Genomic DNA, 25,756 nt, shown 5'->3' on the forward strand with positions numbered 1-25,756 from the left:
ACTCTTAACTAGGATTTTTCACGCATGATTTGTAGAGTATTTTTACACTGATGTATTGGTACTTTTTAATGATTAATGATCTGAGTACTTGTTCAAGCAGAGAGTTTTTGTGCTGTTGACACTGGATAGCATATTGAGCTATTTTGAAATCAAGTTAGATAACTTAGTAATAAATAAATCAAACATGGAGGGGAGTTTTACAGTAATAACAAGACGACATACCCTGTAAATCACGCATTTCTCCCACTTACAATCTAAACCTTGTTACTATGGCAAATCGTTCGCGCATGCGCAGTCCTGTGACAAACAGCATCACTTGCAACGGCTGAGTTGACCTGCAGCTCTGAACAACAACCATGAGGCAAGTTGAAGTCTTAAACTTGACTTAAAAATGTTTTAAAACTATCCCCTCAAAGCTATCTGCTTTTCTGTAACGTTGTTTGTGTATTTTTTCGTAATTTACGTTGCTAAAAAAATGGCAGCAAGCTAACAAACGACCAGGGTAACTGTCAAACGGCTGTACAGACCGTTAAAAGTCACATATTCGTGCCATGAGTCAGAAATGTTGAACAATAATTATCTCAGTGCCGCTTTTGTTCTGTGTGGTTGTGTCTAGCGTGTAGAAAAGTCATTCAGAAATTAGGAGCTCCACACTGAGCCTCATGTGATTCATTTCAGTGGGAGTAAGTTATGCAGTAAAGCCTCTGAGTAGGTCTGAAAGGCGGGCCTGTGGTGGGGTCCTCTGACCCTTCAGTCCTCTGCCTTTCTTCATTTAATCTCAGGAGGCTAACTGGATGGGACAGGCTTGAATCAGGAGGTATGAGTTACTTATTTAACCACTAAGAGGCTATGCTGTATTGGCTTACCTTTTACACAGTTGGTTAAAACCCTATGTAACCAGCTTTTTATGTGTTCATAACTATCTCATCCTGTCTTTCTGTCATACTGGCTGCATTGTTTGACCTGTTTTTGAAATGCATCCAGCATAGGAGGTCAACTCCGGTGAGCTCAGGAAACCAAAGTATGCAAACAAAGTGAAATCCCTTACAGTGAAGGGCATGTGTGTTGTCATGCTAAACCTTTGGGGTGGGTTTTGGGTCACAGCAGGCAGCGGGAATGTGGTACAACAAGTGAAGCTGTGTTTTATGCCGCCAACTCTCCCTCCATCTCTCCCTCCCCCTGGATTTCAGATCTGTTGTTCTGCTGACTAACAATAGAGGAGACTCTTTCTCTCGTGAACAATACTCTTGAGCCTGCCAGTTACCCCCATGACACACTGACACACACTCCACCTACCCGCCTCCTTCAACTCTTTGGACTTTTTAAATTAACCCCCTCACACACACACACACACCCTTACCTCCCTGTCTTTCTCCATCTAAAGGCTTTGCACAGGCTAACAAGGGGACTGTAGTCTCCCTCTGGTGTGTGTGCGTGTTGGGAAGAGAGAGAGATGATGGAGGTTGAGGAGTAGAGCAAGGAGGCGGGACTGTCACCGGAGCTATTCATGTGTAGTACTCCTGAACGGTTATAGTGCATCAACGGGGACAGCTGAAGAGGAAACGGCAACGGGAGGAGAAGCTGGTTGGTTAAATAATAACTGATCAGTCATGAGATGTACCGTCGTGTGGGGCTCTGACGCTGAGCCAGGCTGTCTGGAGGAGAAGCAGAGGTGAACCTTGCAAGGGGAATAGCACCAACAGAGCATCTGGGAAAAACCTGAAACAAACACAGAGTCTGCTGTTGCCATGGGGGGCTCCCTCAGCCAGCACAGGAAGGGATCCGTCGGCTCTCCTCGGAAGAAGAGCAGCATGTAAGATTGGATTCTTCGTTGTTTGTGTGCTGTGATTGTTAAGGGAGAAAAGGACACTTGCTTTGGATTGGATGCAAGCGCAGTTGATCAAGGACAGCAGATCAATTTCTGCCTGTGGTACTTGAGATTGTGTTGTCTTGTGTGAATGAACTCAGTGTGACTGTCCAGGAGTGGAAAAGGAGAATGTGATAAGGAGTTGAAAGGCAGTACTGGGACACTGATGCTTTCTTTAAAGTCAGGACTTTCCCTGCTAGACTGAAATTAAATTAACCCATCAGGTGGCACTGCACAGCCTCTGTTCCTGTGGTGTTTTGAATATTATTTAGCTATTCAAATCAAACGAGAGGAAGAGAGCAAGACAGAGGAAAGGTAGATTAATTCAAACCCTCCTCGGTTTTGGACTGCTTTTTTAGTTATAGTTCTTGTACTTGTCACAGTAGATGAGATAATAGTGCTTCCGGCTATTAATTATGCAGCTGTGACCCTAATTCTTAAGTATTATTTTAGTCATACAAGCTGTGTGGTTTATTTCTGTCCAAGCAGGTACCACAGATCCCTGCGCTGTTCTTGCAGTGTGTTTGACATTCTTAAAGTGCTGTGTGATGTATGAACTGCAGCTGTCTGGAGCGTTCCTCCAGTCAAAATGTAAGGAATGGGAGGGAAGATGTTGCTGAGGAATTTTTCAGAGCTTTAAAGCACTTAACCGTCACTCACCCTCTACTTCTTTCTCTAATCCTTTGTAACAGAGAGTGAGTCCTTTCACTTTGTCCTCCCAGTGGTGCTTTTCATCTCTGTGTTTTAAAAGCTTATGTAAGCCCCTTATAGCGGATCACTTTCTCTCGATACACTTAAACGCAAAGGCGATGCTATATTCATCCATTCACCTCTTAAATTTCTAATGTCATGGAGAACAGCGGTTGTTTACATGAGAAGCAGTGTCGCCATTTATCGAAGCAGATGTTGTTTGGGAGATGGCAGCAAGACACAGTGAGCGACAGAGAGGCAAAGCTGCTGACTTTAAAGTGGATTTAAGCACTCGGATCAAAGCCATGTTGAATCAATGCTCATTGTTATTTAGGTGCTTTAAAAAAATCTCTCTCACCACCCAAGCATACTATAGCCCTCTCCATCTATCTGTGCTACTGTTAGGGAAGGTGGGGGTTGGGGTCCTCCCTGTAGGAAAACTGAGGAACCAACCGGTGCTGTGGGATTGCAGCTTTCATCTTTTGGTCTAATTTTAGTTGGCTTAATCATCCATTTTATGTCTTAACTGGAGCAGTCTTGGATGTTTAGTGAATGTCCTGCTCTGCAAAACCCCTGAACATCCAGACAGTCGCTCAGTTGGGAGGAAGCTGACCTCCATTTGGAGCTCATTTCTTGCTGCAGTGGTATAAAATCAGAACAGTGAGACCTGAAAAACTTCCCTTATCTTCAGAGAGACACGCATTGTGAATACATGAAGGCAGACTCCGAATTCAAGAAAGAACATTTTAATTATGCATAAGCCTTCACTGACAAGTTTTGTGCCTGCATAAAAGTGAAACTCACTGTGGAATAATTGTGAATGTAATGACTGAAAACCATCACCCACACTATATTATCATAGCTAGTGTAGGTATCTGTGGTTGAATAACAGAAATTAATACAGATGCATGGCATTTTGAATGGAAATCTAGTTGAAGTGGATTTAAAAGGTGAGGAAAATGAATGGAAACACCCACATAAAGTAGAACAGCAGGGGGTGTGTCAGCTCCCTGTTCTGTGCATGCATGTGTATACGATGTACATGCACTATTGTCTGAGAATTGTGTGCTCTTGTGTCCCTGTCATAGTCATGAACACTAGCTCAGCTGGTGTCTGTACATGACTCCTCTTGGGTAAAACCCTCCTCTCTTTCCTCATTCATTCTTTTTTTTTATCATGTCGCTGTCAGTTAACTTATTTCGGTACACTGTAGCGCTGCAGCTCCTCTGAGTCTCACTCTCTTCGCTTCATACTGGTTTTCAGTTCCGATTGCGGATAATTGGGTGTTCTCTATAAAACATGCAGAGACATCAAGGATGTAAACACAGCTCTGCTTCCCAAAAGCAAATCAAAGACTTTGGAGCTTCTGTCTCTCTGCATATTTTATCTTTGAGCCTGCTGTGTCCTTGATAAGGCTGAGCTGCATTCAAATATAAAAATCAGCAAAAGATAATAATTGTCAGCAGCAGTGCCACCTTCCTTTCTACTCAACTCTTTACATAGTATCTTTGTGGATATTTTCATAATGTTTCATAGTGTTATAAATTTGAAACTCCTTTCCAAATGATTTCATGGTAAATGCAGAAATCCTGTCAACTCTGTAAAGGCTCCTAAAGGCCTTGTTATATATGTTCCTGGCTTATTCACATACATTGCTTCTTCCCTTAACTCCTTTTGCCTTCTTTGCTTTTTCATCTCAGTTTTGTTTTGTTGAAGGCATGGCTGAATCTAATGCTACCATTTCTGTTATTTCTTTTTACTGATGTGAGGAATGTAGGTCCAATAATGACCACCAGATGGAGCCACATCATTTAACAAGCTAACAAATATGACCAAGTCATATTACTTTGCTTAGATTTGATATTTCTATATACACGGACTATAATATATATATATATATATATATATATATATATATATATATATATATATATATATATATATATATATATATATATATATATATATATATATATATATATATATAAAATATAAGACGTGAATCATGCTCATGTGTAGAAGCTGTGTTATGCAATACTTCATTGTTCATTTCAACAGTCTACAGAATATTTCAGTCAGAGGGGATCAACCTTCTGATATGCAGCAGTCACTCTTTAGAGAATACTTTTTAAAAGAAATTTGAAAGTGAAATTAATGTGTTAACAGTAAAAATATCATGCGTAATTGGGCAAGTTATGTTCACTTCATAGGCACTTGGGTTTAGGCCCATATCCCGGAGCAATTTATGCTGTAGTTGCTGACAGATACGTTCATCACATTGCATTTCTGCTGTTTGACATCTGTGCCATTTAAATTTTGATCAAACAAGAAACATTTGGAGACAACACTTTGTACATTTATTTAAATGTAACCTCTAATTTAAACAAGACTAGAACAAAGCCTAAAATTAAAGGAATGGAAGCTGCAATTATCCTCCACAACATGAAAATGTTGGGCAGAGAACATACGGACGACTCTGTTATTCTTAGCAGTACTCTGGATAGAAATGTAAAGTTTGTCTGGAGGATGACAACATAAAAAGTCGGGATGACTTTGAAAGTCAAAAGGCAGATGTACTTCATCTTGAGCTTAACTTATTTGTGTCCAGAAGAAAAAATTGTCTACACAGTAAAGAGAAACACAGAACATACAAATAATCAAACATAAAATTCAAAGAATATGATAAAAATACATCAAATAACTAGAATTATAGACTGTCGGTTACACGCACCCACCAATCAGTCAAGTTTTACCCCCATGTCAGTCCAGACACATACGTATATTACATTGTCAACCAAAGTGATATGCATGCGTGCTATATACTTAAATGTCAAATTATTCAGCATTGTATCATGTCTCAATAACGACATTATATATATTATATAACTGCAAGTTGAACAGTACAGTATCTCCTCTTATGAGAAAAATAATATTAAAAATAAATAGTTTAGAATACAATTGAAGTGGCAACTCAGTGAAACAAAAGTGAATATACTTGTGATCGCTGAATCACAATTACTAAAATTAAACTAAGTGCCCCTGTGACTTCCAATTAACCTAACTGGATGGATGATTATAAAAAGACCACTGTACTCACTTCTGTTGTCTACTCAGAAGACCTGTGTGATCAGCACAGCTTCAAGATGTGCACCCAAGATTAGTATCACCAATTCAGTATCCGGCTAAATGTAAAATGTGGTCAGAATCTCCACTTCTGTTTCTGAGTTATTACATTGAAAAGCGGCCAGACAAGTGTTTGTTGCAGAACATTACGATTTCACAGTGAAAGTGACCTCTTGGAGATAAAATGTTATCTTCATTGAAAAAAAAAACTGCTTTTCTTTCAAAAATAAGGACATTTCTAAGTGACCACAAACTTTTGAACGGTAGTGTACCATGTATGGAACAATGTACACTGCAGTGTCGAGTCTACTCATCATTGGCTAAGACAGCATGGACATCATCCGCTTCAATTTGTCATTGCAATCTCCTTATTAGGAGCAGCAGAGAACTTTACAAATACTTCATGTGAAAAGTTGACCTTTATGTCAAATTGATAAGGAGGAGCACACATGAATGTCCAGATGAAAAGTTGCTTGCTAAATGTCAAGGAGATCCAGCCATTAGACTGTGATTTTTTTGTGAGATGAAAAGATGGTGACACTAGAGAAAAAAATAGCATTAATTTTCATCATCCTAAGAATATTCTGAGTAAGTTTCAAGGAAATTCAGCCATTAATATTTAGGATGCTTGTAATGGAGCACAGTATTGGTCAGGGGGAAACTGTTGGCATTTTAGTGGCACTGAAGTAAAGTTCAGACTGGCTACCCTTATATCATCATGCCGGGGATTTAGAGTAGAGATAAACAGTCTATGATAGCTGAGATGCCTCACTAATTCCCTCTGAGTATGCACACACACATTGTTATCTCATCCAGCATCACATCGCCTCTGTTGCGGCTCGGAGACATGTTCATCGTGGCTGATTTATTCTTAGCTCATAACCACATGCTGCTATCAGTCAAAATATAATTGATGATTAAAGATGTGCATTCTTGCTGGATTAACTGACACTAAACACACATAATAGGCACAGTCCATTTGGTGCAGTGTGTCTATTTATCTGCCGTACAATTTTCTCTGTGTGTTAAGATGGCAGCTCTAGCTCTTATATAGGTGTATGTGTGGGTTTTGCTAGTGTACTTTTGTGTGCTATTTATGGTTTCAAGGTATTACATAACAACTCTTTCTTTTCCCTTCATTTTTCTTCTTCTCTGTCTGTGGTTCATGACTCTGCCAGGGAGAGTTAGGAATATTCCCACTCCACCTCTGCATGCTATCTCCCTGTCTGTTCAAAAACATGTGTTTTCAGTGTGTGTGCCCACAGGCAAGTTTAGAACTTGAGGGTGTAGCGGGGTAAACACTTTGTGCAGCACAGGATGTCCATTACGTGTGAGCGTGCTGCTCGAGGGCTTTTGTTTTCATGGTTTTCAGTCCTTTTAGTCAGTCTGGGTTTTGTCTTTCCAAGATTATTCTCCTGCCTCATCAGAGCAGCCAGACACCCTTTCTCTACTCACCTTTTCCCACTTTGCTAATCAGCCCCTCAAAATGTTCCCAAGACTCATCTCATTCCTCTAGTTTGAGTCTCCTTGTTCTCCTTGTCTCCTTATTCCTCCTTCCTCCTGCCTGAGACCCGGAAATCAATCTCAATCTTGATTGATGTTTACGGGTGTTTTCCAATATCCACCAGTCTCCCGTGCAATATCTATACTGCCATGCTATATAGTATGGCAGAAAAACATTTAGCATGTCCCAATACATAGCCTGTCAGTGCAATTTGCCAGAAATACTAGGGTGTCTCCTGCATCCGGTCTCATTCTGCAGTATTCAAGCTAGCTTGCTTTTCTGGCCATTCTGACCCACAATCCTCCACAGATACATTCCATGTCATGGTGTCCCGCATGAGGATAAACAAGCTTGCACTGCAGAGAGCCCACAGACTCCCTTCACACCACAGACTGCGATAATCAAAGTTTAAGACACAATATTATGATACCATGTCTCAGTTGTATGCATACTGAATTTAAGCTGTACATACTGTGTAAGGGCAGCTGTTGTACATAAGTAAAAAGACCTCTAGCTCTCCCTGCTTTCTGTTTTTGCTTGCATGTCTGGTTGTAATCTTGAGCCTGTGAGTTTCAGGTAAAGCTCACTTTTTGCTTTTGCGGCCTGTCTCATGTATTTACCTTTCTGAGTGCTGTAACATTCGGGCAGATCCTTTTCTTTAAGACAAACCGGTTCGTCCTCTCAGCTGTCCTGAGTGACAGATAAGGAAACAAAGGAGGGGAAAGAAGACCATGTTAGGAATGTTAAAGAAACACAAATAAATGTTTGAGATTTTATTCCTACCCAGACTTACTTTCTTCCTCTCTCCCTTCAATATCCAATCCATCCTCATCTCTATTATCTTCCTGCCTCTCCCTCCCCCTTCTGCTGTTGTCTATCCACCATGCTTCTAATTCTCTGTTTTTCTTTCCAACTATCTCAGACTGAACAGGGCCTCTTTCTCTGTGTTCAGTAGTGTGTAACATCATGTGTGAGAGGACTGGAGCATGTATTATCCACTGTCTGCCTGTATGTCTCTGTCGACCAGCTCAGTGTGATAATAGCGCTTCTGTCTTTGCTTCCATGTGCGAGCGCTAAACAGCAGTGATAGGTACCTTAAACTGCAGTTAAAAAGAGGAGCATGTTTGCTGTTCACTCTTTTCACAGTGGCTGAGCCACCTTCCTGTTATTAGATTAGTCATGCTCCATGTTTTTTGAACGAACACATTTCATCTGGCCTAGATACCCGGAGAGGGGGAGAGATGTATAAATGTAAAAGCCTTAACATAGAGTTACATAAGCCACCCATGACCAGCTTCACAGACACACGTGTGAGCAGTGATCAGCGCTTTCATCTAAATGACCTTCACTGCTACTGTGATGGGCAGCGATTACTGCTGAATCTAGGTTTGCTGTATTGATTCGTTTGCTGTCTGCCCTGGATATTTTCAGTGAACAATAGATTCACAGTTAGTTTTGTTACACATTGTGGCCTTGACATAAATTCTGTGTGTTTCAGTTATATGTATAAAAGGGGCATTCTCCCAGGGAAAACAGACAGTAATTGCTCTTTTTAGTGAAGGTCTTTGTCATGGTCACAATTGCCTACTGTGTCCACTGCCAAGTCAGTAAAAACATTTTTAAACAATTTGGGTTACCTTCAAATTACCTCTCAAAATTACAGTGACCATGTGACAGCTATGGCTCAGTTTCTGAATTTGCAAGAAAATTCCTTTAGACCAGCGGAATAAAAAAAGACCACGCCTGTTTCAAAGCAACGAAAGTCATAAAGAATGGAACAACCGGAAAACAACAGTAAAATGGTTTAATGTATTACATAATGACGGATTGTGTAATTTTGTTTCAGTGGGCTTTGTAGGAGGGCAAAATTTTGGAAATGTTAGAATAATGTAGTGGTTTAAATTCAGGATTTTTTTCCAGATTAAAAGTAAACTCACATCTTTTAAAATGTACTAAATATACCCCATAATTTGTTACCTCTTTACCTGATGTCCTTTCATCTGTTCTCTCTTAGAGACATACATGTGTGGTAGTCTGTCTGACACAGAGAAACCAGACACTTCTTGGTTTTTAAAACAGGAAACATTGCCCCCCCCCCCCCCCCCCCCTTTACAAAACCCTTAAAGAACCAGGGAGGGAGAGGCAAACTCCTGAGAGCAAGCAAGCGAGTTAACAAACATGTGGGAGCAGCAGCCGATGTCTGTTAACCAGCTGATCGTCCACGCAGACGGAGAGCTGAGGGGCAGGAGGAGGGGAGCTGAGAGGGGAGTGACTACTGATGCTCCAGTAATCTGCACTGTGTGAGTCAGTGCTGTGGCAAGCAAAGCGGCAACAGAAGCAGCTGCAGCAGCGTGAGACACGTTTCTCGCTCACGAGCGTCAACAACGCAGAAGAGCAGGATGGGAAAGCTGAGCGGCTAAGCAAGAGGAGGAAGTGAGACAGCCGTATTGAAAGCAAGAAGGAAGGGAGAAAACTAAGAGAGATCAACCTTGTATTTTGTTGCGACTGTGGATTCTCACAGAATTGCAGATTGCTTTGAAAGCTACAACAATCTGAACTGACCCAGAGGCAGAGGAAGTTTACCGTTATATATCAGAGGTGGCATCAGGGTTAGGACTCGTCGTGTTGCAGGGATGTCCTGGTTGTCTCCGGTCCAGTGGGCCAAATGGACATGGTCAGCAGTGACGGGAGCTGCAGGAGACGATGGGCAGCCCAAAGCGAAGGATGATGGAGAGGACAAGTAAGAGGGCATGGACACAGACAGTAGTGTGTGAAAGTGAAGGGAGAAACATAGCTGGTTCTATGTTAGAAATGAAATCGGAAAGCTTTTTGATACCACTTGAACTTGGAGATTGATTGGGAGTGTGTGTGTGTTTGTGTGATGACAGCAGATTCCCCTGAGTCGTATTGACAGGTGGTGGATATATACTCACACAGAGAGCATCACACACAGAGATAAACAGACTGATGTTGTGGTATAATCTCAGATTCCTTCCTGAGCTGTGGTCCAGTGGCTGAGTGATGCTGTCATTGGCTAAAAACAGACTCTTAGTCAAAACACAGGCGTTCAAACTGCTCTTTTTGTGAGCTGTTGCTTTATGGGCACCATCCTGTTTCTTTGAGACGCCAAACACTGAGGATATGACTGTCTAGGCCAGTTTATATGTGTGTTCGAGTGTGTATGTGTGTTTGTGTGTGAGGGCTCTTTGGCAGTTGGAGAACAGTTGCTGAAAGCTGGGGGGAAGGGGGAAATAGCCACAGTTTCCAAAGCTCTGGATTTTTTTCTCCCATCCATTTCTAGTTTCTAAGTAACCATCCAAGATTGCAGCCGTTGGGGCCATCACTGGGACGTGATTCACTGTGTGTGTGTGTGTGTGTGTGTGTGTGTGTGTGTGTGTGTGTGTGTGTGTGTGTGTGTGTGTGTGTGTGTGTGTGTGTGTGTGTGTGTGTGTGTGTGTGTGTGTGTGTGTGTGTGTGTGTGTGTGTGTGCAGGGTAGGGGAGGGTGGGTATGTATATTAGGATTAGCTTTGAACAGTGGTGTTGTATAGAGCCCCAGAATGTGTGACTGTGTTTGTGTGAATTGGTTATCAGAGATGGAGTGTGGGTGGTTATTGGCACTGGGAGCTCTGTTCCTTGTTGTGCTGTTTTTCATTAGACTGCGGACGTTTTGATGTGTGATTAAGTGGCTGGGAATCAGTACACACACACAAACTCTCACTGCTGGTGTTTCTCCCTTTCCTGTTAGTCTCTCCACAGTTTGGAAATAAATTTGGGCTGGGTGTCTAGGCAGCTGACACAGCAGACCAAAGACTGTGTGTGTGTGTGTGTGTGTGTGTGTGTGTGTGTGTGTGTGTGTGTGTGTGTGTGTGTGTGTGTGTGTGTGTGTGTGTGTGTGTGTGTGTGTGTGTGTGTGTGTGTGTTTGAACTACTGTTGTGGGACACAGTGTGTCCTTATTGAGGAGCAAAGGATGCAGGTGGCCTTGTAAGGCTTCACTTCCTCTCCTCTCCCTTCCTCTGACTTCCTTTAAAATAAAGGCAGCTTGTTTATTTTGAGCTGCTTTGAGCTTTGAAATCTATTGTTTTCATGTCACTTTAAGAAAACAGTAGATGGATATTGGAAAGTCATTACTTATTTGTTAGAATGACACTACAACACATGAGCAGAGATTCAACAGTCATGCCTAAGTGTATAGGTATGCGTAGTTATTTACCCTGATAAACATTTTTTAATTCTCTCTTGTTTTCAGAAACAATTAACTGTTGTTTGAAAAGCTTATGGGTTTAGACCAGTTTGCGGCTTCCATCTTTAGTTCCAAATAAAATCCCAAGAAATTCCTTAAGAAGCACCTTCAGTGACAGACTGGTACACCCTAAGAGTAAGAAAGAGCGTTTCCACAGGTCGTTTATTCCAGCATCTTTCAGATTGTACAATGCCGCATTATAAACTTCACTGTGTACTGTTTACTGCTGCACTTTTTTCTTCCCCCAATTTACACATGCATCCACCTACTTATGTGCAATAACTGATACCACATCCTCTGTATATAGTCTTCTACATGGTATTTAAAAAAAAAAACAAAACAGCTGTACATAATGTTATCTGCAATTTTTGCACCGTGTTTTTTTTCTTATTTATTCTTGCACTGCCTTTATACTTTTATACTTTTTCCATGGAGCTGCTGTAACGGTGAACTTTTCCCCACTGTGGGATCAATAAAGTTTATCCTTATCCTTATCCTTAAATATACTAAACCTCACTCGTAGCTCCAACCTTTTTCTTCCCATTTCTTTGTCCAATTCAGTGTTTATCTCTGCTTTTTTATTAAATGTCACTCAGATTACAGACATACAAATGAATGTTTAATTTTATCTCCCACAGTTCAGACTCTGAGGGGACCTTCGAGACTCCAGAGGCTGAGTCTCCAGGTGTTGTAAAGCTGCTAGGCCAACTGGACAACTCCAGTCACAGAGGTGAGTGAGCTCAGCTCTTTCTTATCACACAGAAATGGTACCATTAGATATTGTGACGTAGGGCTGGATGTCAAGCTGCAATATTTGTTTTTGGTACTAACTGTGTCTATGGTATCAACTTTAGACTACCAAGGGCAATCAAAAACGTGGTCAGTTTGATAATCTAGTTATTTTTTGATCAAAGAATTCACACATAATTTAATAAAGTTGCCAAGTTTAGTCTGTATTTTAGTCAGGCACAGTATCTATCTGGCTGCTTGTGTTCAGGGATTAAAAATTAAAGACAGTAGATGTGTGTATGACATGGGTCTATACATGTTCAACATGTGTTGGACAATTCATGGGATTACAACTTTATCCTGCAGTGTCATTTGTGACACTTCAATGATAAATATGAGGCTAAAATGACGGTTAACTGGCTCAGGTTTATCTGTACAGAATGACGTCCATTGTGGGTTTCTCCCATGTCCTAACACAATCCTGAAAAGCAGTGCTCTATTGACTGTTTGCTTTGATCCCGTTTCATGTCTGACCACAGCAGCAGCATCACAGAAGCGTATGGTTGGGCGTTGGCCGTTGCACTTGTATCCACACAGTGATATCACAGTGTCCTTAGCGTGCTTGTACATCTCTACAGCAAATGTGTTTTTTTTTCACAATAAGTACTTATAAAGCTATGTATTTTTGCTTAGGAAATATATTAGCATTAGAAGAGAAAAAGTTCAAACAACACCAACCTATTCTGTTGTACCTAATCACCCTGCTACACCTCACTATCGCTCTGCGATACGGGAACAAAACGCTCTGGTTTGTTTGTATTTCTTTAATCACAGTTGTCTTGGATGGGGCTAAGTGAAGGATGTGGCTTTGGTGTTCATTTAAAGTGGTGGCGCGTGGAATTGTTTGATGGAACATTTACATACAGGGGGACAAGCACCACCAAATTCACCAAAAAAACTAGCAGTTATTATTGCACCATCCAAATCCTTGGCAAAACTCAAAATTTTCAGCGCAGTAGGCTGATGCCTTGAACTTCTTGTTGTTGTTTCCTGTACCGAAAAAAATGGTTAACATGCAGATAGCAGAAGGGATGACAAAGCTGCGTGAAATGACCGGCCAATGGCAATACTTCTTCTCAGTGTTATGATCTGTATGTTTGGTTTTTCTTTCCTTTTATTGTAATATGAATGAATTGACTCTGTTACTGTAATAGTAGTCCATCCATCCATCATTAGCTAAACGTGCTTTGTACTGTAGAGGGTCATGGAGTTGCTGGAGCCTATCCCAGCTGACACTGTGCGACTGGTGAATTACAATCTGGATAGATCACTAGTCCATTGCAAATCTACATTCTTGCTGTGCGGCAGCATTGCTAACCACTTTGCCCACATGCCACCCTGCAGTAGTAGTGATTACACTAATTCCTCTAAATTAAAATGTAAATTGTCTTTCAAAAACACACTGTTACTTTGTGTAACTCTACATTAAGATTATTTTGCCTGCTATGTTAACCACAGTGCCATTAAACATGTCTGAATTCATATGTTGGAACAGCATACTGTCATCTACTCAAAGTGTGTATTTAAAAGGTAATTTTATTTTAGGTAATTAGTTCTCTTCAGTCCGGCACAGGTTTGCAAATAAATTGGGTGGTAGTTGAATCCGGTCTTTTTGAAACTGCCAAAGAGGTCGACTAGTTTCCAGTTGCCCCCTCCTCATCCCCCTCTCCTTCAGCTGTCCTGCTTTCATCCTCACAGACACAAGTACCACACATTACCATGGTAATTCACAGTCCAGAGTGCATTTTCTGTGCAGAAACTAATGTGGTCATCACTAATGTTTGGAAACTCAGTTTTTCCGTCTCCATCAGTGATCATAAATCAGTTACATAAAAGTAATTGTAATTGTTTGTGTAGTAAAATGGGTCTGTGTGGTTTGAATGTCACAGCTATTTGTGATTAGATATGTTTTCATCACAGTATATAAGGAGCTGTGCTGAATAATAGCAGAGAGATTAATGTGTTTATTATTGTGGCTAGTTTGCAGACAATGACTGTCTCCATTTCATTCTGAAGTAGTCACATGGTAAGTGCAAAATCTGGGTTAGTTTCATAAATAATACATCAACTGTGAGGAGAAACTGATACTCGGGTTCCCTATAATTAGAAGACTGAAATGGTTTAGTGGAGTCACTGCCTGTTCAAGGCAACAACCACATGCCACAATCTAACTACATGTACCTTTGAACAATGATGAAACATTAGACAGCTATGTGCTTGCTAGTATCTGTTCCTCTGTCACTGACACTGTCTTACTTCTCCCTCAGTCTCCTTTTCCTCTTTTGTGTTGAGTTGTGAAATTATAATGAAGCCTGATGTTGTTTTTGTTGCTAGGCCACGTGGTGGAGTGTACTCTGCATGACTGGGTGCGGTTCTTCTACATCTGCTCCTTGTCTCTACAGGGCGTGTATGTTGTGTTTCTGAAAGTACCCAGATTTTGAGCAGAAGCTCAGCTAAACCTAAATTAATCGACTGTACGATGTAATAAGTCTCACATTAGTATGTGATCATGACAAACGATGTGAGAAATTGTTACCCACCCAAGGTGAAACCAAAGTGACTTCATTCATGTCCTGTGCATGTTGAGGAGAAATACAGGCGAGGTTGTTGTCGGTTTATTATTGCGTGTAGTTGTGTGAGTTTTACAGTGTGTTGGGGGGATTTTTGTAAGTAACAGAGATTTCTGTGTTTCAGCAACAGCGTGACTCAACAGGAGCTGTGCTGCTGCTGTGCCCATTAGGTAGCTGGTAACAGCATGTGTGAGGACACAGGAAGAGAAGTATACTGACAGGAAACCAGCAGGCATTTTAAGTGCTGCAACAGGAGAAGAAGAGGTTTCATTAACCATTTCAAAGTTAAATCCCTAAATGACAGACACAGGATGAGGATAGAAGCTTTCATGGATTACAGACTGCTTTTATCAGGGTTGCATCAGAGTGGTTCTGTAGCTTTTCTAATGGTAATTACGTATCCTCATCTGGAATTCTGTGTTGTGGTGTGCTGCAAGGATTGTATTGAGTTCTTTTTCTTGGCGTATACGTTGTTTTGGGGAGATGGCAAAGATAGCTCCTATCTACATATTTGTAGATGAGAATGAATTGTGCATCTCTCCTCTTGTTTCATTTAATCCATATTTTAATATTAACAATGCGAAAACAATATGACAATCTCAACAGTGTAACTCATGGTTACAAACCTGCTGAGAATTATATGAATCTGCAGCTTCTCTTGGCTTTTCACATCTTTTATGATATGTTTCAGCACAGTTTTTAACTATTCAGGGCTGAACTTTTGTATTGTTGTTTTCCCAACCTACTCAGCAACAGTAGGCAGACTCAGCTAGAGACTAGCTGTTCTTAAAATGCCAATGGAAAATTTAACGGCTAAATCACAAGATATTTGACTAAAGAAGTGGTTGAGACTATAAACAGAGTTAAGCGTGTGAATACAACTGTAAATCTAAGATAACGCATCTCTGGAAGTGGCTTCTGCATATGCAAATAAGAAACAAGTCTGGTATTTCAACCTGTATTCACTGCCCCCAGGGGCCAATAAAACCTGTTATTTCAAGTTGAATACTGACGTGTTTGGTAATTTAACAGCAGAGAATAGCACATAAATCTTTTTTTCTCAGTCTTAAGTTGATGACTTTTTAACAGGCCAGCATTTTCAACATCTCTTAAAGGTCTTGCTTCTGTTTTCTCTTTATTTCAAACCAAGCACTGACCAGCATGTGCTTCATTTGTTCCAGATTTTTTCAGCTGAAAACACTGTTTGAAGTTGAGATTTGTTTAGTTTTTTCCCTAACCGTGTTATTGTATTTTTCCACTTAACCTGCCATAGCAAAACATTCCTGTTTCTGCCAGATATCGGCGGGGCCCTCTAAAGGGTCTCATGTGACACATCAATACACTCATATTCAGAATTCACTTTAAAATTCTTGCGATCGCTAAAGTCCTCTGATCAGGTTTGGTAATGGATCCACTCATATAGACCCATTTGTGGAATGTTAAATTCATTTTTTAAAATCTTTTTATTCTTTGTAATCTGTATTATATCTTCTGCTCCTATTTTACTCTCAAGCATCTGTGACAGTCACACATAAGATGCAAACTTATTTGCTTTTCTTCTTTTTCCAAAGTTGTTCCCGATGGTACAAACCATTTTCTGGATCAGAACTCCAACCAAGATGTCACTACACCTCCATCCCAAGGGTTTGATTCCCTGAACAACCTCACCGGCTCCTCGCCTAACAACAGCACCTTCAGTATGGATCAGAACCTTAATTTGACCCCATGCACAAAACCTGGTCCTGGAGAAGGCCTCTCCCCATCCAGCCCTCAGGCTCCAGCTCTTCGGCCACCATCACTGTCTGTCGTCTCACCGTTGAACAAACCTGATCCTACGGAGGTGGACGACGAAGCTCCAGCAACGTCTGACTCCAGCCCTGACTCAAACTTGACCCTTAGTAATGTCACTTGTGGCAAAGCCGATTTGCTCAATGGCAACATGAACTCTGACACTGTGCTCTTGAACACGAAGCTGACCTGCGAGACCAACAACACAATTATCACGTGAGTAGACCTTCACAGACGCACATACACAAAGGCCCGTCCTCTCCAGTCATTAATCATAATCATCCTTGTTCCGGTCAGCGATTGCAGTTACACGCAGGCTAAAACTGAACTAGTGTGACTCACAGATTCTCAAGCTGAACAAACGCTTCTCTCTTTTAGTGGCTGTAGAGAACAGCAGTGAATGCTCGCTATTGTGTACAATGAACCTGAAGTGATCAAAGTGTTCCCATTTTTACAATCTTTGGCAGCTTGTCGTGTATTCTGAAAAAGCCCGTCAGCTGTGATTCCTTCCCGACTCATCCATTCATTAGTCACAAGCGTTATTATAGTTCTAAACATAGATTTCATTTATAGTTTATGTTATCAAATTCAGTTTATTTTTTGCTTGGGTTTTTAGAATGTTTTGTTAGATTTGCTTGCCTTTTATCTATAGATATTGATGTAGCACAGCCTTGACATTATGGTTTTGAATCCATTGTTGGATGAAGGGGGCTGCACAGTGGATCGGTGGTTAGCACTGTTGCCTTGCAGCTAGGAGATCTCTGGTTCACATCGCGGAGCTCTGGGATCATTCTGCATGGAGTTTGCATGTTCTCCCTGTGCATGCATGGGTTTTCTCCAGGTACTCTGGCTTCCTCTCACAGTCCAAAAATATGCTGAGGTTAATTGGTAATTCTAAATTGTCTGTAGGTGTGAATGTGAGTGTGATTGTTTGTCTCTAAGTGTAGCCCTGTGACAGACTGGTGACCTGTCCACGGTGTCCCCTTCCTTAACCCTAATTGATCAGGGATAGACTCCAGCCCCTCCACAACCCTAATGAGGATTAAGTGTATAGATAATGGATGGATGTTGGATGAAGTATTTCTAACAAATGTTATAGTTGGCAGGCATTTTTTCTTTGAAAGGTAACAGGGAATTACAGTGTCAAACAACGCCCTCTTGTGTTTTTTGTTTGAACTCACATTTCTACTACACACCTGCATACTAATTTTAATACTTGGCTTTTAGTTATAAGAACATCAATCAGCAACACATCATAAATCCTGTGAGAAAAATTGCTATGAGTGCTAAGCACTCAGAACTTGAAACAGATTATGTTACGTAAAATAGTATTTTAATAAGCACTTTAACCGTTATTTTATTAACAAATAAGGCAAAATGATCTTAAAATACAAATATGTAGTTTGTGTTTCCGAAACACAAGACAACAGTACAGATGCTCCATCCCCTCTCACCCTGTGTGAGAAAAAAACACAAGATAACAAGAAGATCTCTGAATGTCATTTGTTGTGACAATTTTGGCATGATTTCTAATCAAGGGATTCACTTCTGACCTTTACAACATCAAAATAAAATGGATAGTGTTTAGTACATTGCTACAATTGACCAAATTAAATGTGTTTAGTTTCCATATTCTATTTTCATCAAAATTTTGTTTCCCAGTTTGATTGCACATTGCCAGTTGTCTAGTTTTAGTCTCTGTTTTCGGTTTAATAAAATATAATAACCCTGCACTCACCTTGCGCTTAACCTAAACCCTGTCCCATCCTCTCCTATGTCTTTCCTTCCTTTTCCTTCCAAAATCTGTCATTCTGTTTCCCTTGTCTCTGTGGCATCAGGACTGCTGAGCAAGTCCATTTCCTCTGTGTTCTGTTGTAAGTACTGCATAACTTTGTGTGCAGAAGTGTGTGTATGTGTGTGTGCTTTGTCACAGCAGTTCTTTTCAGCTCTGCATATGTTCACCTGAACTAAATTTCCCCTCATCACAAACTGAAGGTGGCAAAAAAAGCGCAAGAAATAATTGCACAAAATAGAGAAGAGAGAGTGTTAGTGGAAAGCCTAGAATTCCCTCTAATGCTCTCCTACAAATGTTCTTGCTCTGATTTCAATTTGGCAGACACCCTCTTCCTTAATCTGCTTTTTCTTCTGCGTAGTTCAGGATCTTTAGCAGGGCATGCAAGCTTAGCACACACAAAGCAAAGCTATGTGGTCCAGCTGTGAGGCTTTCTCTTCTCATCATTACACCCGTCCACATGTACACACATACAGAGCTATGATCTGGTTTGTCTTGACACTAATGTTCTTATTGACCTTCTTACCTAGGAACTCCTGTAAAGTGAAGCAGAACCAGGCGATGCAGAAGGACTTCAGTGGAAAGGTAAGCAATGATCATGTTTCTTCTCTTCATTTTGTGAGATTTGTTTGACTCATGAGGTGGCATTAACTCTTGAGAACTGCATACAGTCAGTGTGGATGATTAAGTTTGATACTGTTGAAGGATGACCATCATGAAGGCCACGCCACAGATGAGGAGAAGCTGGCAAGCAGTGTCGGGGTCAAACCAGAAAAGGACCAAAACAGTGAGTAAAAGGATCAATTTAGATTAATTTTACTCATAGTATTTAGCTGTTTTGTAGCCAGTCAGCCACAGTACACACAGTTGCAGTGGTGAATAGTTTACTTATTCCTCTTCTATACAGAGATCAGATTACTGTTAAAGTTTAGTCAGCATGCTTTAGCTTAGGCAAACAGTCAGCCATGGTCAGTCAATACTGGACAGCAACAAGGTCACACACACAAACACATGCACGCACGCACACACACACAGACACAATAAAACAGTTACTTTGTCATGGGAAAGTTCAGTTGTTGCCCATTCTGTTGTGCCTGTTTGAGCAGAGCTGTGTTGTTGCAAACATTAAAAACACAAACATGTTCAGATGGCATGATTACACAGGTACTAACAGGTACAAGTACTGACAGCTGTGACCAATGCTTAAAAATAGAGTTTTTTTGTTCTATATTTTATTACCTTCATTTTGAATTTGTTTCCATACTTGTCTTCTCTTTGCTCTGTATAAACACAGCCTGCATGTTAGCCCAGTTTAACTGAATAGTCCCAAATTTTTGTCTCGTGACTGGTGGTCACAGCTGAGCCACTAATGTCTTCTCAGTTGCACTATGCAGTGGAGCATTTATAGTTTTTTGCTGAGTCTAATTAGAGTAAATGGAAACATTTTTTTTTAAATTGATGTTTTATGTTTCTACACGTTCTGGGACTCTTATATGGTGTACTTATTGCGACCTTTCAAGGAGTTAAAGACAGAAGGCTAGAAGATTAAATCATATCTGCAATATTATCTAAATTTCAGTTATTCAGAAAAATACTCACATCATAGTTAAAATAATTAATGCCATCTCATCCCACTGCCAGTGAAATAAGATTTCACCTCTAATAGAAAACATTTGTTCTGGGAGATACTGTAACATTTGTCATCTGATGTTAATGAACTATATGACGTTACGCTTTATAACCCCAGTTCTTCTCAACATGACTTTGTTGTTTTCTTTCAGACAAGGACTGCCATGTGACATCCAAACCCGACGAGTCAGACTGCTGCTCTGCGGTGAGGCGTTTCACAAGTCATTTTCCCTTTTTCTTGTCTATGTACCAGGCCCAGATACAGTCATCATCAATGCTGCTCACTGTCCTGTGCACTCTGTTGCACTCCATCAGTGACCACTAGGTGGGGTTAAAGCACTCTTTTATCGCTAAAGCTGAAATGTCACAAACAGCAGCAGAAACAACAGCTTTGACAAGTTGAGACTTGTTCTAGATTTACACTTCACTATAATACTAACAGTCACCCTTTCACCTCCATCTGCTCAGTTACTTTTACACAGCAATGAAAAAACATCGTGAAAGTAAAGTCTGTTGTCCTGACTGTCATGAAAGGTGTAATTGACAGCCTATTTTGGGGTTTCGGCCCGCCTATGTTATATGTAGAGCAGTACGATCAGCTGTCGGATACGATGACTGCACTGTGCTGTAGGGCAGCAGGAGGTACTTACTGTCTACCACCATGTTCATCTACTCAGGAGACAGATGGATTTAGATTAGCATTCAGGAGATTAGAATATGACTGTCATAATCCAGAAAAGGACAAAATGAGAGAGGAGGAAGACACAGGGAGGAGAAGAGGAAGGATGATCGAAAGGCATGACGGGCATGAAAGATGAGGAGGAGACGAATTTGAGAACTGAGAATAACGAGAGGCCGAGAAAAAGATGACATGCTAAATATCGAATAACAAACAGAAAATAATACATTTTAAAAGTAAAACAATAGCATAGCTTGAAATGAACTAATTTGGTAACATAAGGAGATACAAAAATCCTTAGAAGATATACAACAAAAGGTGACGAAAAGGAGTTCATTTTTATAGCAGTAGTGGTGAATGCTGTATGCCAAAATTGAGTCTTTGTTTTTGTCCTAAATACCTTATACATTCTTGTAAAGTTAAGTAGGTGAACCCCTCATTACACATGACTGATTTCCCTCTCCTCTCAGCAGTTTGAAGACACGTGCAAACTGAAGAACAAAACGGGGGGAAGTGAGATGCAGAAAACGGGAAGTCAGGTCCTGGATTCCATCTGCATCAGTGAGGCAGAAAAACAGGCAGTTCTCACCCTCATCAGGGAGGAGGTACGCACTTGTATCCACCAAGTAATATGTCAGCAGTGTGTTTGTTCTTGCCTCAGTAGACTGTGAAGGCAAAAGAAGGTTTAACTGATGCACACATTCCTCTTTTCAGATCATCACTAAAGAGGTCGAAGTGAACGACTGGAAGAAAAAGTACGAGGACTGCAGGCAGGAAGTGGATGAGATGAGGTTAGAAAACATGATGCTGCGTGCTTTCACTCGGCCGTCACTGTCATCACCATGACAACGGCAATGAGGTTTTGACTTACTGAACTTGTTGGAGATGTTGCTGCAAGACATTTTTGTCTTCAGAAAAGGCACAAACTGAGCACCACTTATTCATCATATTAATAAAAGCTGTTTGGGTATTTAACCTCTATTGGAAGCATTATTGCTGTGATTTAAATTGAATGTACAACAGCCACTATTGTATTCTTACAGGAAGATTGTTGCAGAGTATGAGAAGACTATTGCTCAGATGATTGGTGAGTTGAAATGCCAGCAGTTGCAGTGTTCTGAAACATTGGATCTGTGTAGTCAGAGCTGCAGAACACACTTCTGTTATTAATGTAACTGTGAATTTCATGCGTTTCTGTAGCAAATTTAATGTGACTTGATCTTATACTGAGTGTTTCCTGTTAAAATGACATGAGTCCACAATGGCCTGTATGACAGAAACAGCTTTGCCTCTTTATTTGTGAATTTCTGCTTGTTTGTTTTGTAAATGCAATTTTTCATACAATCACTATTACTAGACCTAAACCAAAATAGATTATTTAGCACTCAGTAATACTGTCTTCTTCTTTCAGAGGATGAGCAGCGCAACAACATGACCTCCCAGAAGGCTTTGCACGTAGTGACGATGGAGAAGGAAGCCGCTCTGGCAGACCTGAACTCCGTCGAACGCTCTCTCTCTGATGTGTTTCGACGTTATGAAACTATGAAGAGCACCCTTGAAGGCTTTAAGAAAGTAAGTGATAGTTTAGATAGACAGGTTCATGTCTGGATAATTACTTTCATGAAGTGTCAAATTCAGGTGCTGAGATGATCAGCTGACAGTTACACAAATTGGAGGGTTGTAAGAGGATTAAGGTGAGAATAAGGTTGGAAGGTATCCTGCGATTAGGGACAGTGGTCGTAAGAACAGTAACGGGGGTTTAGATGGAAGGTCGCTTGATACATCTGCTTTTAAAACACTGTCCTCTGTCAACAAAACCCACATAAAACCCTTCAATTAAAGCAGTTTTATGACCAAACCTTGACCCCCAGTTGACCCAATACTGATTCCCAGCAGCTGCTTATGAGGCAAAAGACAGCTGTCTTGGTTGTACTGGGAAGCTTCCAGGAATAAATGTGTGCAACTGCAGGAACTCTGAAAGATTAGAAGGAGAAAAGTTTACAGTGCTGAGAAAAAATATCTGTGAATATTGTTAAAGAATTAAGACTCAATTCAAGACAAATAATAGAATAATCTCGGGATTCACAATGTTGTATCCACTTTCTCAGTGTGTATGACAGATAAATAACTCATTGTTTGATCTGTTTTTCCTCATACAGAATGAAGAAGTGCTGAAGAAATGTGCTCAGGAATATCTGGCCAGAGTCAAACAGGAGGAGCAGCGATACCAGACGCTAAAAATTCATGCTGAGGAGAAACTGGACAAGTATGAGGAGACGAAAAGAAAAATGTTATAAGAAACTAGAAACAGATTAGAGATACAGTTGTTTAAAACTGCTGTTAATTTTTGTCTTTACATGTATGTTGTAGGGCCAATGAGGAGATCGCTCAGGTTCGCACAAAGGCGAGCTCAGAAAACATGGCGCTGACCGCCAGCCTGAGGAAGGAGCAGATGAAGAACGAGTCTCTGGAACAAGCACTTCAGCAGAAGGTATCAGGAACCATCATAATAATGAAACATTTCAGTAATACATAAAACACGTAATTTATTGCTGTGGGTTTGTGGTGTAATTTGGCACACAGATTGTATCTTTCCTTTCTGTGTTTTCACAGAATCAAGAGATCGAGGAACTCACAAAGATCTGTGATGAGCTGATTGCCAAAATGGGAAAAATAGACTGAGGGTTGCTTCATCAGAATCAGCCACTACAGTCCCTCCCGCCCAGCCTACAGTAATGCCCTGTGCATGCCCCCAGCCAAGAAGCAGCTCGTCCCCTGTGCCTGCCCTCTCAGAGCCTGCTTATGTACATATGTCTGAAGTAACTTCTTGTGTACTACAATTGCACTACATGTGACCAGAACCAAGACGGTTCTATACTTGTTAACTATACGTAATCACTTTGTTTTGTTTGTGGCCATTATGTGGCCATCTGGAGCCCTTGTGCTTTTGTCCATCATGCCAGTGAACCACAACCTGCTTGTGACTCAACTTAAATTCCCAGCGGCTTAACAGCTAAATTCCCAGCAACTCCTCCCGCAGGATGACATCGGATTTAATGCAGGCTGGGGTTTGTTTTGAAGTTACAATTGGGCTTTTGCTTTGATGGGCTTTCGGTTATTTTATATTAAAGTAAGAATCCTTAAAATGTATTTTTCTATGAAGCAAACAGGGATTTTATTTTGGAAGAGTAAAGCTCAGGGGTATTGTTTGGGGCAGAATGAGGTCAAGTCAAACTGCGCAAGAACTGGAGGAAAGGATTTAGGATTGAGGAAACACACGAGTCCTCAGAGGCCTTGGTTTGTTCAGGAGTGACACTGAAACCTAGCTGCAAATGATTTATGGCTATTGCTTTTGCTGGTTTACAGTACTGTGACACATTTGGGATTCTGAGGAGTTCAGAGTGCTGCAGAATGTTTATCAGTCACAGAGACGTATAATAACCTGACAATCATAGACTTTCCTGTGATTATATATATTTTGTGGCATAGTTTTGTTCGATCCACAAAATCAGCACAGAGACAACTTTAAAAATTTAGAAAGAAAAATCAGCTCCACTGCTGTATGTTAAAGGTCCCATATTGTTCCCCTTTTCAGCAGATTAATCAGTGTCACGTCTCCACAGTGTATCTTTTAGTTTTTCAGCTCAAATGCTACAAAGATGTCAGAAGTAAACAACAGCTTTTATTTTAAACCAAGTTTATTACAACCACAAAATAGAATAACTATTTTTACCATATGGGACCTTTAACTATGTCATGTTAAGAATCCTGAACAACTGGAAGAAATAAAACATACTGACTATAGTTTGGTTGAGGATATTTACAATTATTAAATGATAAGCAAGTGCTGCTATGTGTCAACAGTTTTTTTAAACCATCACTCTGTCTTTGGGTTTCCACTAATCATATTTACCTCTTGGAAACTAAGAGCTTTTTGTTCCGTTGTTTATGCGTGATGAAGATGTGAGTCCTCATGGCTGTATTTACAGCCAGGCACGAGTTATTCAACAAACACGTCTGTTTCTTTGCATGTTTATTTTTACAGCTTTATACTTCTCAGACTGCAGATAATTTTCTCTACACACCAGTAAACACTAGTTGTTTGGCACAGAGATGTAATGTTTTAGGTGGTTTTGGTTTAGTAAATGGTTATCAGTGGGAAAATCTCAGAACTGCTGCCAGTATGATTGATGATGAGTATTAGTTCTTTTTTTTTTTTTTTTTTTTAAATCTGCTTTTCAATTCTTGCTTTTTTCTATAGAAGGAAATTACTTTCTAGTGAAATAAGGCAAACATTTCTAAAACAAAAACGAAGGTTTAACACAAACTACTGTTTGCCTCAATATAGCAGTTTAAAAACTGCAAATGCATGTTTTAAATTGGTGATCTTTGTTCAAATAAATGTAAATGCAAGTATTTAGTTCTAATTTTTGCTTCTTTGAAGTTGTCAACACTCAGTTCTGTGGAGTTAGCCACTATTGTAAAAGTTTAAATGTGTGACAGTCTCCATTTAAGGCACAAACCCACTCGTGCCACAGTTGATATTTGTGCCATTCTAATGTCATGTTCACTCTTGTTACTGGGCTTTGTTTTTATAAGATACGGCTTTGTAACTTTATCCCATTTCTTTAATTATTTGTGTCTGTTTGTGAATTAGAAATGGCGATCTCACACCTGTGTTGAAGCAGCGTGAATGTGTGTATATTTGCCTGAATAAATATAATTTGTTCAGCTATATTCTGTTTCTTTTGCTTTCTACTTGTGCTTTTATAGCTGCTCATGGTCACATTTGCCACAACTAATATGGGGACTTTCCTGACTACTGTGTAAATTTTCAGTTTGTGTGTGTGTGTGTGTCATTATGTGTGTCATGGCCTCAGATTTGACCTCACTACTGTTCACAATGCTGAGGGTTTACATTTTACACGTTGGAAACTATCAGCAGCTACAAAAAACAGTGTTGAAGAATCTAACCTAACAAATGACTTTCAAATTGTCTGATAGCTTCATGAGACTGAACTCTGTCTCCCTGTTAAAGCTCGCTTGGTTAAGTCTATTACTGCAGGGTGCTGGCTGTGCAGCA

General features: G+C 40.4%; 1 protein-coding gene across 4 annotated transcripts; it reads left to right on the top strand.

Moving 5' to 3' along the window:
* The first annotated feature begins 337 nt into the window (after positions 1 to 337).
* LOC111584860 (transforming acidic coiled-coil-containing protein 1) lies at positions 338 to 25,408 on the top strand. Of its 4 annotated transcripts, none has more exons than XM_023294184.3 (13): positions 338 to 361; positions 12,065 to 12,156; positions 16,357 to 16,789; positions 18,896 to 18,950; positions 19,071 to 19,152; positions 20,147 to 20,199; positions 21,144 to 21,278; positions 21,388 to 21,464; positions 21,717 to 21,760; positions 22,085 to 22,245; positions 22,833 to 22,939; positions 23,044 to 23,164; positions 23,287 to 25,408. In XM_023294184.3, the coding sequence occupies exons 1-13, from the start codon at positions 357 to 359 to the stop codon at positions 23,353 to 23,355; spliced, it is 1,434 nt and encodes a 477-aa protein (XP_023149952.1). In that variant the 5' UTR covers positions 338 to 356; the 3' UTR covers positions 23,356 to 25,408. The 4 variants fall into 4 exon arrangements, with proteins under 4 accessions (XP_023149952.1, XP_023149951.1, XP_023149949.1 ...); XM_023294183.3 differs by lacking the exon at positions 338 to 361 and adding an exon at positions 1,518 to 1,813; XM_023294181.3 differs by lacking the exon at positions 338 to 361 and adding an exon at positions 9,371 to 9,924.
* Positions 25,409 to 25,756: the final 348 nt, after the last annotated feature.

The sequence above is a fragment of the Amphiprion ocellaris genome, chromosome 6 (assembly GCF_022539595.1).
Source record: "Amphiprion ocellaris isolate individual 3 ecotype Okinawa chromosome 6, ASM2253959v1, whole genome shotgun sequence".
Taxonomy (NCBI): Eukaryota; Metazoa; Chordata; class Actinopteri; family Pomacentridae; genus Amphiprion; species Amphiprion ocellaris.